We start from the raw sequence: 20,659 nt of genomic DNA on the forward strand, positions 1-20,659 counted from the left end.
TTTTTAAGACTTTGTTTATTTATTTGATAGAGAGATCACAAGTAGGCAGAGAGGCAGGCAGAGAGAGAGTGGGGGGAAGCAGGCTCCCTGCTGAGCAGAGAGCCTGATGTGGGGCTCGATCCCAGGACCCTGAGACCATGACCCGAGCCAAAGGCAGAGGCTTAAACCACTGAGACACCCAGGCACCCCTATTACTTGTTTTCTTGAGGAGAGCCATTCTAACAGGTGTGAGGTGATAGCCCATTGTGATTTTGATTTGCATTTCCTTCATGATTAGTGATGTAGAGCATCTTCTGATCTGTGTCTGTCAGCCATTTTGATGTCTCCTTTGGAAAAATGTCTGTTTAATTCTTATGCTCATTAAATTTTTTTTGTTGTTATTGAGCTGATACATATTTTGGATATTAACCCTCTATCTGATACATGGTTTGCAAAAAATTTTTACCATTTTCATGTTGTCTTCATTTTGTTTGTTTTGCCATGCAAAGCTTTTGAGTTTGATGTCCCACTTGTTGATTTTCACTTTTTGTTGTTTGTGATTTTGGCTGAGAAAGCTTTCTGATCCCAAATTACATCCTCAAAATGAGTTATTATATCTACTAGCTTGACTATGCTATGAGGTTAGGAGATATGTTATTTGTGTATTTTCTATTTAATCCTCCTGAATCCTAAATTCCATTCTGTATAATGTCAGCTCAAAGATGTTGCGTCCTCTTAGATTGAATGATGGACAGACGGAAGGCCAGAGAAGTGAAGTGGTTTTGACAACGCTATAGATTTTCTGAGCTGGATTCTAGCTCTTGATTTCCTCATTCCCCCACCCTTTTCTGAACGACTCTTCTCTTTCTGTGAAAATGAGAGGTTAGATCTGTATAAACTTTTCATTGTCTGTACCAGGTTTTATATTCCACAATTTCAATAAAAATTCAATAGGCTGCCTAGAGTTTCATTTTTACAGTTCTTTTATGCACTCTCTGGGTGATATATGACCAGTGGGAGGAGGAAATAGACAAATGCATGAAACAGGTGGCACCATGCACCAGCATGCTACAGTGTAGAGCCAAGCCTCACAGACCATCATGAGAGTTGGGATGCTAAAAATACCATGGAGGTGTGAGGGCCATGGATGGATGCTCCTGGGAATTTCATTAGGAAAAAATTTAGAAGATTTTTGGATTCATACTTGAAAAAATGACACTCGAGTCTTTCAACACACTAAGAACAATGGCATAATTCATCTTAAGCTTCTGAAGAAAAACATTTTCCTAACCATAAGCTGCTTTGCTTTACTTACTAACATAAAGTAAGAAAAGCAAAACAGTGACTATCAGGGGTGGAAAAGTTATAGTGATGCTCACTGATTTTTACTTTCTCCTGGAGGGCTGGAGATGGACATATGGGGTTCTGGATATGGGGCAGGGGGAGGGAAGAGAAGACTTGGCAAGTGGGATAGGACCAGACTGGAAGCAGGACCCCAGGAGATGGAGTCCAGAGACTCCCTGGTAGGCAGTGTGGTTGGTGGCCACTGGGAGCACTGTGCCTGATACTCACATTTAGGATATTTTTACTACATTCTTGCTTTATGATATCCTCAGTTTCTGTAATTCAGTCCAGTGTCCACATGCTGAAGAGAAGGAAGGGAGACATTGGAGTAGCACAAAAGTGGTGGTGAGGTGGCTAGATGCATGTAGTTAGGGAACAGTAACACTGATTATGATGATGGTGATGGTGTTGGTAATGGTAGTAGTGATAGCAGTGCTTATACAGCAAAGGCTTGTGTAGTATGTGCCAGGCATTGTTCTAAGCATTTTATGTAAATGATCTCATTTTATTCTCATATTGACCATGTGAGGTAGGCACTCTTTTTTTCCCAGCTTCACTGAGAGATTATTGACAAATACCATATGTAAGTTTAAGGTGAACAATGTGATGATTTGATATATGTATGTGTTGAGAAATGGTTACCACAATAAGTTTAGTTAATGCCTCCATGCCCTCACATACTTACCATTTTTTTGTGTGTGTGATAACATTTAAGATTTACACTCTTAACAACTTTAAAGTATATAATACAGTATTGGTAATCATAGTCACCATGCTGTACATCAGATACCCCACTAGACGCTATTTTTAGCACCATTTTACAAATGGGGAAACTGAGGCACAGGAGGTTTAAGGTTAAATAATTTGCCCAAAGGGAAAAACCTGGAACAGAATCCTTGAGGGGCGTGATTTCCTGCTGGCACCCAAGATAGTATGGTAAGCTATTTTATTTGGATAGTTACAAGAAGTACTTCTGTGGAAGATTGGAAAATCTGGGGCCACAGGTTCAGCATTTGTGATAAACTTTGTCCACTTTTCTGTATTTTCACACCTTGGCCTTGAGCCACATCAGGAGACTTGGTAGCCTCTGAGGCAGGGTCTCACAGGACTAGGGTGTTTAAATTCTTGGTCCAGTGCCAGCTTCTTCCAGCTGGCTGGGAGAAGGGAGATTGTCTCTTTCAGGAACTGACTCTCCAGCTCAGACACTCAGGGAAGTCACTTTCAACTTGTTCCAGTTTTCAGGGCAAGAAGGACAGTAGAATTCCCAGTCTGATCAGGTCATGTAGTTAGTGATTTCATCCAAAAGGCCTGACATTAGATTAGAACTGGAGTCATTTAGGTGATGGAGCAGCCATCTCTCCCTATCATACTCCTCCTTGCTCTGACCCCAGAGAGCCAAAAGAGACTTAGGATCAACTGTAGGTGAGTTCAGTCCTATGGTTGTTGCAAAATGTGGCAGTTGGGATCTCTTCTTATAGGTAGAATGTGAAATTTCAACTGGTATTTCAGAAATTTTCAGTCCTTTTTCTAGAGAAAATGTCTAAGTAAAAGAATAAATTGTACATTATTTAAGTATTTCAACTTGGCTGTACAAGTTGATATCTTTTCTGTTAAATTCAAATTTTCTATTTTTTCATGCAAAAAGACAATGGAATAACCCATATATGAATATGAATAACTTACATCTTTTTTTCTTAGAACTTTAAAGTGTCCACAGTCTATTCATTTACTTTCTTATCCGATCTTAGCAGCACCCTTCAGAGTCAAGTAGAGTATTGACATCACTATTTTGCTAATGAGGAAACTGAGGCTCCAATTGGCTCTTTGGAGTTGCTGAGACCTCCATGATTTGATGGCTATTTTAAACTCTCAGGATCCAGTAGCATTAAGATCATGCCATCAGAACCAGACTTGGAATGTCCCAGTTTCATATAGTGAGTCCTCCACCCATTTGGAATTGAGATAAACTTCTTTTACATGATTTCTTCACCTGTCCTGTGCCAGTCTTTTTTATTTCATAAGGATATAAGCAGACAGATAATACAGAGTGTTCTCAAGCTCTTTCCTAAAAAGACTGAGCTTCTTTTTAATCAGAAATATATTCTCAGCCATGTTTCTCCGTGATTTACCTGGCGGTTGCCCAGCACCATCTTCTGAGATTCTGCAGCATTCTGTAAAAGCAACTTTTGTGATTCATTTGACTTTCTCTGCTTATGAATCTCACAATTATGGCTGAGGACTGGAAGCATCAACACTGGTCAGTGCATTGAAATTTATAAGCCCGATCCACAATTTGGATATCAGGCTTGGAGCTTAGATAGTAAGAAGGACATGGTAGAACTTGAAATAAAGGGGATCTAAGGTCAGGAGGGCTTGGATAGGGTGGGGAAAGTGCTGCAGCAGAGGGAGACCGGTGGTGGGGTAGGATGGGGCAGATGGTGGGGAGGCCTGAGTGCTACCAACCAGGGCCCATGAGGTGGAGGCAGCAAGAGACCCAGGTGAACTTTAAGTTTATCTGTGTAGAGTGAGACAGACAGTAGGTGGTGCTGGGGGAACTGAGGTTAGCATTTGTAAAAGTTAAGGGTAGTTTACATCTTAAATCACATCCAATTTGGGGTAGGACTCTTCTTCATGCTTATCCAATTTTTATTCTATCACAGCCTGAATACCCTACACTCTGTGAAATGGGGACCAAGCTGACTTCAGCTTCTGCTTCCTCAGCCACCAGCCCATAGTATCTGTTGATTGAATGAATGAGTGGGCATACCTTTAACCTACTGTGAATCCAGGGGCCTGGGGATAAACTCTGAATTTATATGACTCACAAATAATTTGAATGTGAAAGTCTGCTCATGTGATAGTAGATCATCTTTCAAGGTGAATGCAGAATGTTTAGAATTCTTTGTAACAGCTGAGATAACTAATCTTGGAGATGCACAGGCCAGAATCAGTGGGTTGGTGGCCAGGGCCCTAAAGGAGTCATCTGGACTAGAGAGGTCCCTGAGGGTCATTTCTGTGGTGATAACAGGGGAAAAAGTGAAAACAGATTTTATTCCTCTGGATAGCACAAGGAAGAGGAAATGAAGCACAGAGAGGTTAAAAAACCTGCTCAAGGTCGCACCATTAGGAAGTGTCTGAGATAATGGGGAAGTTGTAAAGTGGGTGCAGCTGCTCATGAATGCAAGGAAGAAGTTGTGTTGACTAATGGGCTCAGCCAGTTACTGCTGATAGCACTAGGCCACACCACCAGCTCTCCTCACTTGACAGGGAGGAATACTATGGCTCAGGAAGATGAAGGGGGATTTTCTCAGAGAAGAGTCAGCACTAGAACCCAGACTTCTGACTCCTGTTGTACTGCTTGGGAGAGAAAGGAGCTAGAAACTCTCTGTCAGGGAATGGCATGGTGAATACCGTGTGGGTTTGACATCAGAGGGAGCTGTGGTCAAATTCTGTTCTACCACTTATAGCCCTGGGATAGTATGTAGGAGAAGAAAATTATTGATATTTAATTTTATCATCTGCAAAGGAGAAAATAAAACCCACTTTCCTATCTCATTGTAATGATGAAACAGTATGGTGCATAATAAAGCATGGAGCTACACATTCAAAGAGACCCCATTACACAGACTTAAAGTTTTCTCTACCAGTTTCAACAACTGCTTTGACAGAACACTCAAGAGCTGGCATCTAAGGGGCTGAGATTTAGAAACCCTGATCATCTATTAGTTATTTCTCATTTCCCTCTAAGTTACTCTTTGTAGCTTTAACAATTTCTGAAAGGGAAAAATATATTTGATAGTAAGACATTGGAAGTTGTTCAACATTCCAGTGGTCAAATAAATACAAATTTAAAAAAGTAAGAAGAAGTTTAGCAAAAAAATAAATCCTGATATCCATTATTAGCTGGGGTGAAAGAGGTAATCTATATTTTGGTGTCAGTTATATAAATTGGGGACTGCTGTTTCTGGTGAGAGATATCAAAAGTCTTTATAATATCTATATCCCTCTGTTTAGTCTATAAATCTGAGAAATTATCCTAGGGACCCAGAGATAACTTAATGCATGATGAGGTTTTTTTGTGGTATTAGGAAAAAAATGACTATTATTATGTACATTTACTTGACAGAATAATGGGCAATCATTAAAACAATGCCTTATAATAATATGGGAAATGTTTATATTCATCAGGATAATATATCATATGGTGCGATTTCAAAAGTGTCAATGAGAAGTGAACAAAAATCTGTAGATAGGAGAAAGAATTGAAGTAAAATATATTAGAAAGTTGGCAAGATTTTTTTTTTTGGATGGTGGTACTGAGTAATTTTTTTCTCTTTAAATATTTTCTAAACTCTGTCTACTCAGCATGCGTTATCTTTGTAATTACTTCCCTCCCTTTTCCTAAGAGGATCTGCTGATACACAGCCTTAGCAAAAACCAGAGCTAGCAGCTTTGTCTTTCCTTGTGCTCCTTTTGTCCACTCTGTGACTGAGCAATCTGGGTTCTGAAGTGTGTGATGTAGAGAGGGACAAACTGGGGAGTCAGGAGATATGGGATCTGTGTTAGTCTCCCACAACCTAACTTCTGTGACTTGGGTAAGCTATTTAACATCACTAGATCAAAATGTTAGCACTTGAAAGCCAAAGATGTTTACACCAGCTTATCATACCAAAAAACTAACCTTAGTGACTTTTTAGAAAAGAAAATGGAAATGATGTTTCAAGAGGTCTCCTATAGCCCATAAATGGATGAGATCCCTCATTTGTTTTTTGAACCCATTCACTTAGGATTGTGGGAGTTTTCCAAATGAGAGAAAATATTTTGAAACATTTTTTTTTTCTCCTGCAGGAACTTTCTTTAATCCTATCCAGGCATTAAACATATGCATCATTCAAAGCAGGGGAAAGAGGACCAGATGATGCAGAAGGACAGACCAGACGACTTGTTAAGAATACTATTGGTTCTATCAGTGTACTATGTTAGAAAGTAATTAATTCTGTTAAGAACTTATCAACCTCCTTAGATCCAGGTATTGTAAGTTTCCTTTTTTAAAAAAATTCATTTAGCAAATAGTCATCGACCACTGTTTTAGGTCTGGCGATATGGATATTAAACACAAAAAATCCTCTTTCAAAATACTTTAAGAATAGGGTGAGAAGATAGAGGGAGACCAGTACAACATAGTGTGTGTGCAAAGAGTGTGTTCAAAGAGCTAGGATAGAGATGTGATCTGGGTGCTGTAGGAATACAGTGCAAGTCCTTGTAATCTAGCTTGGGGTGGGGGAAGAGACCATCTTTCTTGTAGAGATGATATCTGAGCCTAGTTTTGGAAGATGTATGGGAGTAAGCCAGTAGAATTGGGAAAGACTGGGGGAATAGCATGTGAATGGCAACGAGGTGTTAGTGAGTGTGACTTGGTCACGGAATTTAGGATAGTTTAGTGTGGCTAAAGTATATGGTATTGGACAAGGATGGATAACACAGGTAGGTCATTAAGTTCGGACTTGTAATGAGATTAAAATGCTTAGATTTTATCTTGAAGCAAGAGGAGCTTTCTGAGGATTTTAAGCTGGATGATGACATGATTGAATGATTGAATTTTACACATATTACTGCCTGTAGTGTGGCTGATTGAACAGGTGTCTGGGTGAGATATGAGACAGGAGAGAACAGCTGTGGTGTTATCGGAGCAGCCATCAGATTATTTTGTTAATTGATCTAAGTCTAGTGCTGAGAACTATGATTGGGGTATTGTAGGTGCTCAGAATGTTCTGGAATAAATGGATGGATGCATGAATGAAAGTTAAGGAACAAGATTTGACAAGGTGTGATGATGAATTTTGAAATTATGAGATGGATTAGTAAAGGGAGAAGTCAAGAATGACTTACTCCCATGTTTGTGGTGGGTGTTGGAGGAAATACAGAAAGGGGGCAAGTTGAATTGGGATTGAGATGAGGAAGTCAGTTTTTGAGGAGATGCCCATGTGCATTGCAAAGTACAACTGGGAATTAAAAGTGTGACTCTAAAAAAAGCAACTACAAAAAATATTTAGGGAAATTATTAGTGGTTACTTTTAATAAACTAAAATTTATATATATTACAGTTTTTGTTACCAAAAACCCCATGAAGATATTTTCAATCAGAAAATAGAATTCAGGGGCACCTGGGTGGCTCAGTGGGTTAAGCCACTGCCTTCGGCTCGGGTCATGATCTCAGGGTCCTGGGATCGAGTCCCACATCGGGCTCTCTGCTCAGCAAGAAGCCTGCTTCCCTCTCTCTCTCTCTCTCTCTGCCTTCCTCTCCATCTACTTGTGATCTCTCTCTGTCAAATAAATAAATAAAATCTTTAAAAAAAAAGAAAGAAAATAGAATTCATTCTCATTGGTTAAAATGCAAGAGATGTAATATTTTAGGAGTTGTTTATTTTTTCTGCTATTTAACTTTGTACTTAGTCAAAATTATGAATTAGAAATGCAGAAAATGATTTGTATTATTAGCAGGTTCCTGCTTTGAGACTCAGGATTTGGGATAATGCTATTCCACAAACACTGATTTCCCCCAACTTTCTGAAATTTCTTGAAAGAGGTAGTAACAAATTATTCTTGGTGAATCTCTTTTCACCCAAGTCCTTGCTGTAGCTCAGGATTCATGGATAGTCCACAAAACATCACAGAATTTTTCATGCTGGGACTCTCACAAAACTCTGTGGTGCAGAGAGTTTTATTTGTATTCTTTTTGATTGTCTACCTTGTCTCTGTTGGAGGCAACCTACTTATCATGACCACCATTATCATTAGTCCCACCTTGGGCTCTCCTATGTACTTTTTTCTCTCATGCTTGTCTTTTATTGATACTTGTTATTCCTCATGTATGACCCCAAAACTCATTGCTGACTCCTTGTATGAGGGGAGAGCCATCTCTTTTGAGGGTTGCCTAGCTCAATTCTTTGTTGCCCATTTACTGGGAGGAACTGAAATCATCCTGCTCACAGTCATGGCCTATGACCGTTATGTAGCCATCTGCAAACCCCTGCACTACATGACCATCATGACCAGGCATCTCTGTGCCCTGCTGGTGGGCGTGGCTTGGCTGGGAGGCTTCCTGCATTCACTGGTTCAGCTCCTCTTGGTCCTTCAGCTGCCCTTCTGTGGCCCTAATGTGATCGATCACTTTGTCTGTGACATGTACCCGTTGCTGGAACTCGCCTGTACAGACACTTACGTCATCGGTGTGCTGGTGGTCGCCAACAGTGGTGTGATCTGCCTGTTGAACTTCCTCATGCTGGCTGCCTCCTACATTGTCATCCTGCATTCCTTGAGGTGCCATGGTGCAGAGGGGAGACGCAAAGCCCTGTCTACCTGTGGGGCCCACTTCACTGTTGTTGCCCTATTCTTTGTGCCTTGCATATTTATTTATATGCGGCCATCGTCTACTTTGTCCATAGACAAAATAGTAGCTGTGTTTTATTGTATTTTGACACCCATGTTCAACCCCCTGATTTATACACTGAGAAATGCAGAGGTAAAAAATGCCATGAAAAATCTATGGAAAAAATGAGCAGTTGTGGATAGAGGATACAGGTACAACAGGGAAAGAAATAACCAGTCATTCTCAATAAGAATTCATGTTCTCATGATGAGAACTGCGAGACTATAAAAATTTTCAGAATAAAACTGATTTGAATGTTTAAAATTATGTCTAATCTATTCATATCCTATGTTACTGACCAGACAAATTATATGCAACTTAAATTTCTTCTTAACAGTTTATACTAAATTGTAGGACATGAAAGCACCATCTCTCTCTCCCTCACCTTTGTCTGAGATGGATCCTTCATTAGCCTGGGGTACTAATGATGAGTAGAATCCCCATATTGAAATGTTACTAATCTGGTCCTCCAAATCTGCACATCAGAATATTGATCAGAGTAGTTACTGATGGTTTGCTTATACCTGATTCTGTCTACAATTTTTTTCAAGATTTTACTGAAATATAGTTTAATGTGATCTTATTACACTTAAAAACATTCTGGGAAGAGTCCATCAGCTTCACAAAATTGCCAGGAATCCACAGCAGAGAAAAGTCAAGACTACCTTTATTGGCATGTTTCAGACAGAGACTGCTGTTCTGGCTGGGTCTTGGACAGAAGAGCACAAGGTGCAGAGAGTGACTGGGTCTGGGAACATTGGGAGGGACTCAGCAGTCTCTGGTTGCCCTGAGATGGACATTGTCCTCACAGCATAATCTACACTTCCTCTTCATCTTCCATGTGGATTCTTAGATGGTGATCCAAGGCTTTCCTGCCATGAACAGTTTTGAAGATGCAACCTGGATACCAACAGTTGAATGTCCTTTTTGCAGGCATCCCTCTTTGTTCCCTTGACCCTAGGGAAGAACCAAGGCAGAGGCTTTTTGGGCATTGTTGCTGTCTGTGGAGGGACAAGTTGGTTTTGGAACAGTAATATTGGAAAGAATCTACAGCTTGGGTCTCTGAGAATACAGCAAATAAAATTAGGGATTGCTGAACTCAGATCCTGAAAATGCACAGAATAGGTTTATACTAAAGTTAATATAACTATCATATGTTATGAAATTCTGCAATTAATGTCTAAACATTATGTCCACGTGACCACACACATACACATACACAGAAACTATTGAACATTGACTTGGTACATCAGTTTACAAATGGGGTCTCATATTGTCCTCATAAGAAGTTGACATGGTTTTCTTTTTAAAAATGAAGAAAATGTATTCATAGAGGTTGATTTACTTAGCCAAGGTTGAGCTGGAATTTAAATCCAGATCTTTTTGTCTGCCTTCAATTATGATCTTGCCAAAATGCATAGTGCTTTACTATCCACAGATCTTCTTCTGAATGTATTATTTTGTGTTTCCTGCTTGTAAACTTCCTGTTATCAATCTTATTGTAATCTCTGATATGCCCTTGCCCAGATTTATTTCAAGTCCAGAGTCACCATTCAGTATAACATCCAGGAGGCTGTGATTCTCTCTAATTCACTTGGTAAAATGCTTGCTCCTGGTCACTCGTTACTGTGGAAAAGCTTTGCTTTCCATTTGTATGTCTTATTGTAACTTGAACCTTTTGAGTTCTCTGGTCACTGTCCCAGGTATTCTGCTGGAGGGCTATATTTTATTGATAATACAGTGAAAAGAATTTTGTAAAAGTTTCTTTGGCAGGAAGAAGTCTATAGACAAAAGTAAAAAAAAAACAACAACTCACTAGTTGTGATAACATTTCCTATGCAATATTTTTAAATATTTTTCCTGGTTTCCATAGCTCTTAATTTCACTGTTTCATATCTAATGCCAGTAGCTACATGTTTCCCCACAATCTTATGTTCCATGATACACAGATTATGTTCATTGGTTTAAACTGGTGGCATTTGTCTATATTTGTTGTCATAGAAAGTGTTTACAACTTGAGACAGAACTTAAAAGTCAGGTTATGAAACAACACATGGCCTGGTGATATAAAATTTTGTACCTTGTAATCTGCCCGTGCAGGTCTGGATAGGGATGTGTATTTTGAATTAAGTTTATCAAAATGGCAACAGTACTTAATTTTGTGGTTTGATTCTATTTAACTTTGAACTTTTACCCATGTATTTTTAGGTGTTTGTTTTTAATGTACAATAAACATACATGATTTCCCCCAAACAACAAAGAGACATTATGAACAGAATTTACTGGAACTCATAAATAAACTCAAGCTGGTTCTTTGATAAAAAGTAGCATCCCAGATGACGTTCTAGATTCCACAGGCATCACACTGAATAGAATCAGACTCAAATCCTATCTTCAAAAAAAGACCTAGTTCCTGGGAATTAAAATTAGAAAGCTCATTAACATAATGGATTTTCCTTTAATAGGCCAAAGGAGAAAAACTGTATGATTCTCTCAGTATATTGTGTTAAAGTATTTTATTTCAGCTCTCAAAGCTATCCTGACAGTGACTGCAATTCTTTTAGCTCCTGGAGGTGTTTTAAAATAAGAAGGCTCTGGCAAGTCATGTTTTAGGAACTTTTATTAGTTATTTTATCCCTCACCCAATAAGAGTGGGGCAGTGTCCCATTCCAGAACACCCAACTCAGAGTGTCTTTCTTAAGATTTTTGCCTCTCTGCCTCAGAGCAGTGAAATGTGTGAATCTGAACTCAAATAGCATTCCAAGGTCTTTGAGAATGGCATTATAGGATAGACCACTACTCAAGTCCTAGACTGGACACAGGGTGGCCTACCTTTGAGAAAGAGCAGAAGAACACTCTGGAAGATTTGCTAACTGAACTGACTTTGGGATCACAGCCCACAGAAGATGGGTTGGAAACTGCAACCTGAAACTAGCAAGATTAATTGCCTGCTAAAATTAAAAGTTCAACATTCTCAATTTTAAAAAGATCAGGTATCATTACATAATATTCAAAATATCCAAGATACAATCCGACAATACTCAACATACAGCCAAGGAGGAAATCTCAACCTGCAAGTGGAAAAAAAAAAAATCCCAGCAGACTCAATGACAAAGATGGTGGAATTTTCAGACAAAGACTTTAAAGCAACCATTATAATCATGATCCTATAGTAAGGGTGAATGTATTTGAAACAAATGGAAAGGTAGAAAGTGTCAGCAAAGCAATAGAGATTATAAAAAAGAATGAAATTGGAAATTGAAAACTGAAAGATTCAATGGCCAAAATAAAGAATTCACTGGCTGGGCTCAGTGGTATAGTAAGAATATAAAAGAAAGGTGAACTTGAAGATAGATCAACAGAAATTATCCAGTCAGGTAGATCAATAGCTCTATCAGTAGAAATTATCCACAGAGAGTAAAAATTTACAAATACTGGACAGGGTATTAGAGACTTGTGGGACAATACCAAAATGTCCAATATTTATGTAATTAGAGTCTCAGAAAAAGGAGGAGAAAGAATGTGGCTCAGAAAAAAATGTTAAAAAAATAATGGCTGAAAACTTCTCAAATTTGGTGAAATATATAAACTTAGAGGTTTGGGAAGCTCAGTAAATCTCAAACTGGATGAACTTAAAGAAATCCACCCAAGACACAGCCTAATCAGATAATTAAAAAATCAAGACAAAAATCTTTGATTCATAAAGTGGGACATCCATAAAACCACAAAGGAGTTCAAGAAGTAGATTTCTAGCCCTCCCAGGATCTCTTATATCTTTCCATTCATATGTCTTTCTCTTCCCTTAAAGGTCAACACTAAGGTGACTTTTGTGATAAAACTTTTTTGCTTTTCTTAATACTTGTATATTTACCACCTATGTACACATCCCTAGGTTGGCTTATTTTACATTTTATTTTTTAAGATTTTATTTATTTCTTTGACAGACAGAGATCACAAGTAGGCAGAGAGGCAGGCAGAGAGAGAGGAAGGGAAGCAGGCTCCCTGCTGAGCAGAGAGCCCGATGTGGGACTCGATCCCAGGACCCCGAGATCATGACCCGAGTCGAAGGCAGCGGCTTAACCCACTGAGCCACCCAGGCGCCCCTTATTTTACATTTTAAATGATGCAATCTTATATGCAATCATTGACTAACTCTGGATTCTTTGGCTCATATTGTGTTTGTGAGATTCATTCATGTTGTGATATCTTTCATTCACTTGTTTTCATTCTGTTAGTCAGTTGTATAAATATACCAACACTTTTTACCTATTCTGTTAATTATGGATATTCAAGTTACCAGTTTAATGGTTTTACAAATGGCTCTGTTAAGAGTCTTGGTGATGTATCTTTCCATGTAAGCTGCATATCTTTCTCTAGGTTTATACCTAGGTATAGTGTTTCTGGGTCATTGGTTATATGTATATTTATATATATCCTGTGTATACTTAGAAAACATTTATACATTTGTACAAGCGGCATAGAGAGATACCATTCCTCTATATTGAAAATAAACACTTGGTATTGACCATCCTTTTCGTTTTAGGCACGTAGGGGAAGCCTTGCAGTGGTATTTTGTTGTGGTCCCATATCTTATTTTCAGATGAGTCTTACCCCCTTAGATGTTTACGGGCCATTGGTTATCTTCTTTGCTGAAGTGTTGTTCCAATCTCATGTGGTTGTTTTATCTTATTGATTTGTAAGAGTTCTTTTTTTTTTTTTTTAAAGATTTTATTTATTTGACAGAGATCACAAGTAGGCAGAGAGGCAGGCAGAGAGAGAGAGGAAGGGAAGCAGGCTCCACACTGAGCAGAGAGCCTGACTCAGGGCTCGATCCCAGGACCCTGAGACCATGAGCTGAGCCGAAGGCAGAGGCTTTAACACACTGAGCCACCCAGGTGCCCTTAAGAGTTCTTTTTAAAATGATTTTATTTATTTATTTGACAGAGAGAGGGGGAGAGAACACAAGTAGGCTGAGTGCAGGCAAAAGGAGAAAGAGGGAGAAGTAGGCTTTCCGCTGAGCAGGGAGCCTGACGGGCTCAATCCCAGGACCCTGGGATCATGACCTGAGCTGAAGGCGGCCGCTTAGCTGACTGAGCCACCCAGGTGCCCTGAGATTTGTAAGAGTTCTTTGTATTTTCTAGATCAGTCCTAGTTCTGAGAAGCAGAAGGTAAGACAGAGTAGATGTGCAAGAGATTTACTGGGGAAACACTGGTGAGGGAAGGTGGGAGGAACCATCCAGAATGGCACAGATCTCACTCTGTAATGGAGAGCTGAGAAAAGGAAGAAAGAAGCTTGTGAACTGCATTGCAGTTCTAAGAAACAAGACTTAGGGAGTTCTTGAACTAAAATGAAGAATAGTGGGGTGCCTGGTGGCTCAGTAGGTTAAGTGTCCGACTCTTGATTTCAGCTTGAGTCATGGTCTTGGGGTCCTGAGATTGAGCTCTGCATCAAGCTGGGTCCTCAGTGTGGGACCTGCATGAGATTCTCTCCCTCTGCCCCTCCTGCTTAAAGGACAGTGATCCTCTTTTCTCAGCTTTAAGGGGGAAGATGAAAGACCTGTGCCTAAAACATAGAAGATGTTCAGTAAATGTTGTTGATTCTTCCTGATGTTCTTCAGTCAGCAATTTTTCTAAGGACACTGACCCTCCAGTATTTCTTTAAATATCCTAATTCCCCTTTTCTCTTGATGATTTATACTTTTTCTCTCAAGATACCAGAAGGACATCGGGCACTTCTAAGAGGTACAGGAGAAGTCACTTCCTTTTGAGACCAAAATTCTATTCAGGGGACTAATTAAATGATGGCGCTAACATTGTTCTGATACATGAAGGAGGCACAAGCTCTACACTGCTTCTGCAAGTGATCCTGTGAGGGAGAATTATTCTCCCTTGGAAAGGTGGAAGCCATATGGCACTGACAGTCCCTGTGCTATCACTCCCAACTCCCTTATAAAAACCCTGTCCTGTAGAAGGAGAAAGCTTTTCCCTGAGACTGTGCTGGTGAATATCCTTAGCAGAAAGCAGAGCTAATGATCCTGCTCCTTCCTCTAGAGAAGGCAGGTAATAGAAGGTGGTAGTTGCATTGGAAAGGGCTTATGTTGGGGTACCAATCTGGGTTCCAGCTGCCCCTCTGCTATGGGTCACTCATGTGACCTTGAATCAGTGCATCTAGTCTCTCTTAGTCTGAAATCCACCATCTTTAGAATTGATAATTGAAAAAAAAATGATTGTAAATGCCATCAGGTTCTTAAACAGATAAAGGGGAAATGGATGACAGAACAAATTCCCAGCTGCTTGTAAATGAATGACCATCTTTTGGGTTCTCACCTTGTAATAGTCTAAGAAACCTTCAGCTCAGATGAGTTTTGGTAATCAATAGCAACTACCCAGCCTGTGCTTTATCTCAATGGATAAAACAATTCTAATCTCATCCAGGAGTTTAATCATGTGAACAGTGAAATTTGGGATGATATGCTTGGAGCTGGTCTGATGATCCTCTAAGAACTCTTCCACATCCACTTTTCCATGGTGTTAGGGTGTAAAAACAAAGCACAACACAAAACCTGGAGACTTGTTGTCCTCAGATCCAGTCAATGTAAGTTTTTCATAATCTGTTTTTAAAATTAAATAAAAGAAGAGGTGCCTGGGTGGCTCAGTCAGTTAAGTAGCTGTCTTTTTTTTTTTTTTTAAGTGGCTGTCTTTGACTCAGGTCATGATCCCAGGGTCCTGGCATCGAGCCTGCTTTGGGCTCTCTGCTCCAGGGAGCCTGCTTCTCCCTCTCCCTCTGCCTGTGCTCTGCCTACTTGTGCTCTCTTTGTGTCAAATAAATAAATAAATAAATCTATCTTAAAAAAAAAAAAAAGAAAAATGCAACTCAAAACTTCAGTAGAATAATTTTACTAAAATTCTCATTACTTTCCACAAAATAATTTTGTTTCTCATGGGTAACTCAAGGAGGAGATGATGACTTCTTTTTCTTCTGGCTAGCTTTTAATAAATAATTTACTTAATAGATCACAGAGATGAATCCACTTAATGTCTCGGCCGGCGCGACAAATTGACCAGGAATGTGAGGATAAGAGGATGGTGAAAAGAAATTAAGAGACAAAGAGATGGGAGCAGGAGGAACACTGAGGATGATGTCCAACAGTGCCGATTTTATTCCACATCTTACAAGCATTTATAAGGCAGACCACAATAGAAGGAGTAATACTGATGTATTACTATTACTAGTAATACTGATGTATTACATCAGTACCTAGTCAGATGACGGCAAGTTTCTATAACAAGTTTACATTAACTACAAGCAAATCTCGTGATGCCAGGTAGTCTTGGCTAAAGCCATTAGCAAGACAATCAACCAGGGAGTGGGTTATGGGAGGTGCAGGAACAACAAGGACCAACTAAGAATTCATGACCCTGACCACATTGTTCCCTTCTGTAGGGAGAGCGTGTGGGAAGTCACGTAGGCGAGCGCACGACACATAGCACAGACCCTTCCTCAGTGTTACTCAACTTTCCTGTCCTTAACCCCTTATCAAGGCATCCGGACTTTAAAGGAGACACAAGTCAGGGCCTGGTTTGATCCACGACTCCAACCATGCCGTAGCCTCCAACAGCTTAACATTTTAATTTTGGGGCATATAAATTCATTATTTGGATCAATTCTTTGCTATTCATATCTGTTTGCATTTTCTCTGTGTTCTTTATGAGGATCAGTATTAGGGTGTTTTTTGTATTTATAATATAGTTTTGAATATAATTAGTTATGCCTAATATAACTAAGTTAGTTTTGAATTCATCCACTTAGGCCCTTGAGTCCTTAAGTTACATGAAGAGTTTGTCGCCCACAGAGTTGATGATAGTGATTTCAGAGAAGCCATTTATTGGATTTTTATCCTATCCAGGCTCCATAGGAACACTCAGCATGCCCTGTTCTCATCTACTGCTCTCTGCAACCACAGGGTGTAGCAGTTCTTTTATTTTCATTTTTTATAGAAAAGAACATTGAAGCTTTGAGAAGTTGTTCTCAGTTAAATGGCCAACAACTGGCAGAGCAAGGAGTCAAACCCAGGTTAGTTTAAGTGAAAGTGTAGTGCCAGGAAGCCCACAGAATCTGTAACAAGATTCCCTGGCTGCAAGCCCCAGCTCTGCCACTTACTAGCTGAGTATGCTTCTGTGAGTTGCTAATGTGTGTCTCACTTTCTTGCTCTGCAAAAGGAGGTTGAAAACAGCGATCTACCTCATGGGGATAACGAGAGGCTTAAACGAGCTGATACACATAAAGCAGTTAGGGTAGTGCTTGGCAAAAACTACATACTACCCAGGTGTTTGCACTTATCACCACTGTCTGTCCTCTTGGCCATAATGTTCTGCTCTGAAAAGGCTCCCATCAGACATGCCACTTGCAGAAGCTACATTTGCCTTCTTGAACTAAAACTGAGAGAGAGAAAAAGCAGGCAGCTTCTTGATGAACACAGAAATCTTCTCCCCAGCGTTTCTTATATCTGGGTGTCTCTTCCTCGGACACCTAATGATTCTACCTTAATTCTTATTATACAGAGCATCAGATCTTCAGCAGTTTGGAAGATTCAGCTACTTTAAAGAGACCTATATTTCCAGGAAAACCATACGTTGGTGGTGCGTGGGGTTAGTGTCAGTTTTTTGTTTAAAACTGAGATAGGCGCAAGAATTTCCTTACTATCATTCGGAGAATAAAAGGAGAGTAGGAATATTCTGCCAGGTGAATTTATAGCTGGTTATGATGGGGTATCTGCTCTCCCTACCTTGCCTGGTAGCTTCCTTTAATGAATAGGCAGATACTCATTACTTAATAGGATCTTTCATGGGTGATCACTGAACTTGTACTTTGAGTCCTTCCCATAAATGCAGAAGGACTAGTAGCTTTTAGCTAGAATGATTGCTATAATGTCCTGGACATTATTTTGCCCCTGCCATGGGTTCAGAGTGGGAGGAGATGGGCGGGGAGAGAAATGGGAAGTTGAGGAGGTCTCCATTTGCCGTTAGTCAGCTTTTGAGTTCTGTCAGTTCTGTGAGTTCTGAAGCAAGACTGTGAAAGTTTTGCTTCAGTTTGTTTTACATCAGTTTGCGCTGCCATCAGAAACACTGACAGAAAGCATAACAAACCTCACTGAAAAGTTTAAGAAGAAAGATTTAATTCAAAGGGTGTGGACTCTATGTGCAGAGATTTCAGGAGATCCTAATATACTTGGTTTTCTCAAGTGCCATTGTATCTATGTGGAAACCTCCTGTAAATTGTCAGATGAATTAGAAAATTACTAGCTGAATTAGAAAATCAAGGTCCACCAAATGTTATTTCTGTAGTAACAAAGCTAATTTAAAATTTAGATAATTCAATTATTATTTTCATGTAATAACTTAGGTACCTACTGCCCACTGATGCTAAAGTTAACAAGAGACATGCTCACATTTAGAGATTAACAAAGTGAATTGGTCCAAGAATTTTGGAACAGAAAGTGTTAGGAGAGACAAAGGGAAGTGGGGGCATCCCAAGAAAACCTCGCAACACCTCTTCCCACTTGTAATTCTGTTAAAATTGTGTTTCTCTCTTGACTTTATAGGCAGGAGCATACGTGCATTCTCCTCCTTGGACTCTGTGGAAATGCTGCATAATATCACAGAATTTTTCATGCTGGGACTCTCACAGAATGCACAGATACAGAGGGTCCTCTTTGTGGTTTTTTTGATCATCTATGTGGTCACTGTGTGTGGCAACATGCTCATTGTGGTCACCGTTACCTTCAGTCCCACACTGGCTTCCCCCATGTATTTTTTTCTGGCCAACCTATCCTTTATTGACACCTGTTATTCTTCCTCTATGGCCCCTAAACTCATTGCTGACTCGTTGTGTGAGGGGAGAACCATCTCTTTTGAGGGCTGCCTGGCTCAGCTCTTTGGAGCCCATTTTTTGGGAGGTGTTGAGATCATCCTGCTCACAGTCATGGCCTATGACCGCTATGTGGCCATCTGCAAGCCCCTGTACTACATGACCATCATGACCAGGCATCTCTGTGCCCTGCTGGTGGGCGTGGCTTGGCTGGGAGGCTTCCTGCATTCACTGGTTCAGCTCCTCTTGGTCCTTCAGCTGCCCTTCTGTGGCCCTAACGTGATCGATCACTTTGTCTGTGACTTGTACCCATTGCTAGAACTCGCCTGTACGGACATTTATGTCATTGGTGTGCTGGTGGTCGCCAACAGTGGTGTGATCTGCCTGTTGAACTTCCTCATGCTGGCTGCCTCCTACATTGTCATCCTGTATTCCTTGAGGTGCCATGGTGCAGAGGGGAGACGCAAAGCCCTGTCTACCTGTGGGGCCCACTTCACTGTTGTTGCCCTGTTCTTTGTGCCTTGTATATTTACTTATATGCGACCATCATTTACTTTGTCCATAGACAAAAACATAGCAGTATTTTATGGTCTCCTGACACCTATGTTGAATCCAGTCATTTATACCCTGAGAAATGAAGACGTAAAAAATGCCATGAGAAAGCTCTTCACTCAGTAAGGAGGTGAAAGTGTGTAATGAGTGGTAAAGCAGGAAACAGGAATGACTTTATTTCTTTAAGTGGAACAAACCTGAACTTGTTTTTATTATGTAATATCACCTTATTCCATGTTATCTGTTCATCTTCGTAGACTTCTATGGTTTAGTCTTTTCACTATAATTGCATAATTTTGAGACATATATGGCAGAAATGATTATTTTCTCTGTTTTGGAAATGAAACTTTGTCTCTTGTGATTAATTGATTAGTTAAGGTTATCTGGCTTTAGAGTAACTAAGCTAGAACTCAAAATCAGTTATTTTTAATCCATCATCCAGATCTTTCAAAGGCAACCATGTTATATCATTCCAGTCTGTGTGGTAATTGAACTGTAGAAATGTGAGACAAAATACAACTTAAGGTAAATCATTTCATGCTTAGCCTTGTACAGCAGCCTGTGTCCATCTGGGCAAGGCTTCTATTCCTTCTCATCACCCTGTATGACATCCTTGGCATAGGTGCTGTTTTATAAGACCTTAGCTCGGGAGACAGATGAACCCGAGTTTCTTATTTCCCATGCTTACTTGTGACATGATCTTGAATAAGTGACCAAACTTCCTCTTTAAAAAAAAAGATTTCATTTATTTGAGAGAGAGAGCATGAGAGTGATTTTTTAGAGTGTGTGAGCCAGGGAGGTAGGCAGATGGAGAGGGAGAGACTCTCGTGTAGGCTCCATGCTGGGTGTGAAGCCCTATGCAAGGCTCGATCACACAACCCTGAGATCATGACCTGAGCTGAAACCAGAAGTAAGATGCCTAACTGACTGTGCCACCAAGGCACCCCTAAGTGACCAAACTTCTGTCAGCCTCTGGTGTCTGTCTTTAAATGAAGAGTGAAGATAATATATATCTAAAGTGTTACTGTGAGAATTAAATTAGAAAATCTATGGAAAATTCGGAATCCAGGTTCTGGGACATATACACACAACATGATTTATTTGATAGGTTCCTCAAACTTTTCCTAACCTTCCATACAGAGATTGCCTTCTTTCACTTTTTTATCTCTGCTAGGTGTGAAATATATGCTGTGCGTAGAGTAGAATGGCTTAGTTTTTGGTCAGTGATGCAAAGTAGCATTTCCTCCCCCCCCCCCCAACTCCCTCTATTTCAGATTCCAAGGGATGACAGTGTTCTGGAATCTGAAACATAAACCCATGTGTGCTCCATTCTTTTCCCGGTTTTATGAGCTCTGACCCCATCCCTTATCAGGTTTCATTCGAGTGAAAGCTGCCATAATTTATAATAAGCTTCTCTTTTGTTTCCCAAATAATCTGTCATTCATGATGTTGCAACATATCCACTTTTTGCACTAAGAAAAACTAAC

General features: G+C 39.9%; 2 protein-coding genes across 2 annotated transcripts; both read left to right on the forward strand.

Annotated features, from left to right (window-relative positions):
* Positions 1-7,972: 7,972 nt before the first annotated feature.
* LOC125078817 (olfactory receptor 140) lies at positions 7,973-8,881 on the forward strand. Its single transcript, XM_047692017.1, has one exon. The coding sequence runs from the start codon at positions 7,973-7,975 to the stop codon at positions 8,879-8,881; it is 909 nt and encodes a 302-aa protein (XP_047547973.1).
* Positions 8,882-18,317: 9,436 nt separating this feature from the next.
* On the forward strand, positions 18,318-19,298 carry LOC125078722 (olfactory receptor 4C3). Its single transcript, XM_047691794.1, has one exon. The coding sequence runs from the start codon at positions 18,396-18,398 to the stop codon at positions 19,296-19,298; it is 903 nt and encodes a 300-aa protein (XP_047547750.1). The 5' UTR covers positions 18,318-18,395.
* Positions 19,299-20,659: the final 1,361 nt, after the last annotated feature.

This window comes from Lutra lutra, chromosome 10 (assembly GCF_902655055.1).
Source record: "Lutra lutra chromosome 10, mLutLut1.2, whole genome shotgun sequence".
Classification (NCBI taxonomy): Eukaryota; Metazoa; Chordata; class Mammalia; order Carnivora; family Mustelidae; genus Lutra; species Lutra lutra.

Coding starts and splice junctions, on each gene's coding strand:
- LOC125078817 (XM_047692017.1), top strand. CDS start 7,973: ATGGATAGTCCACAAAACATCACAGAATTTTTCATGCTGGGACTCTCA.
- LOC125078722 (XM_047691794.1), top strand. CDS start 18,396: ATGCTGCATAATATCACAGAATTTTTCATGCTGGGACTCTCACAGAAT.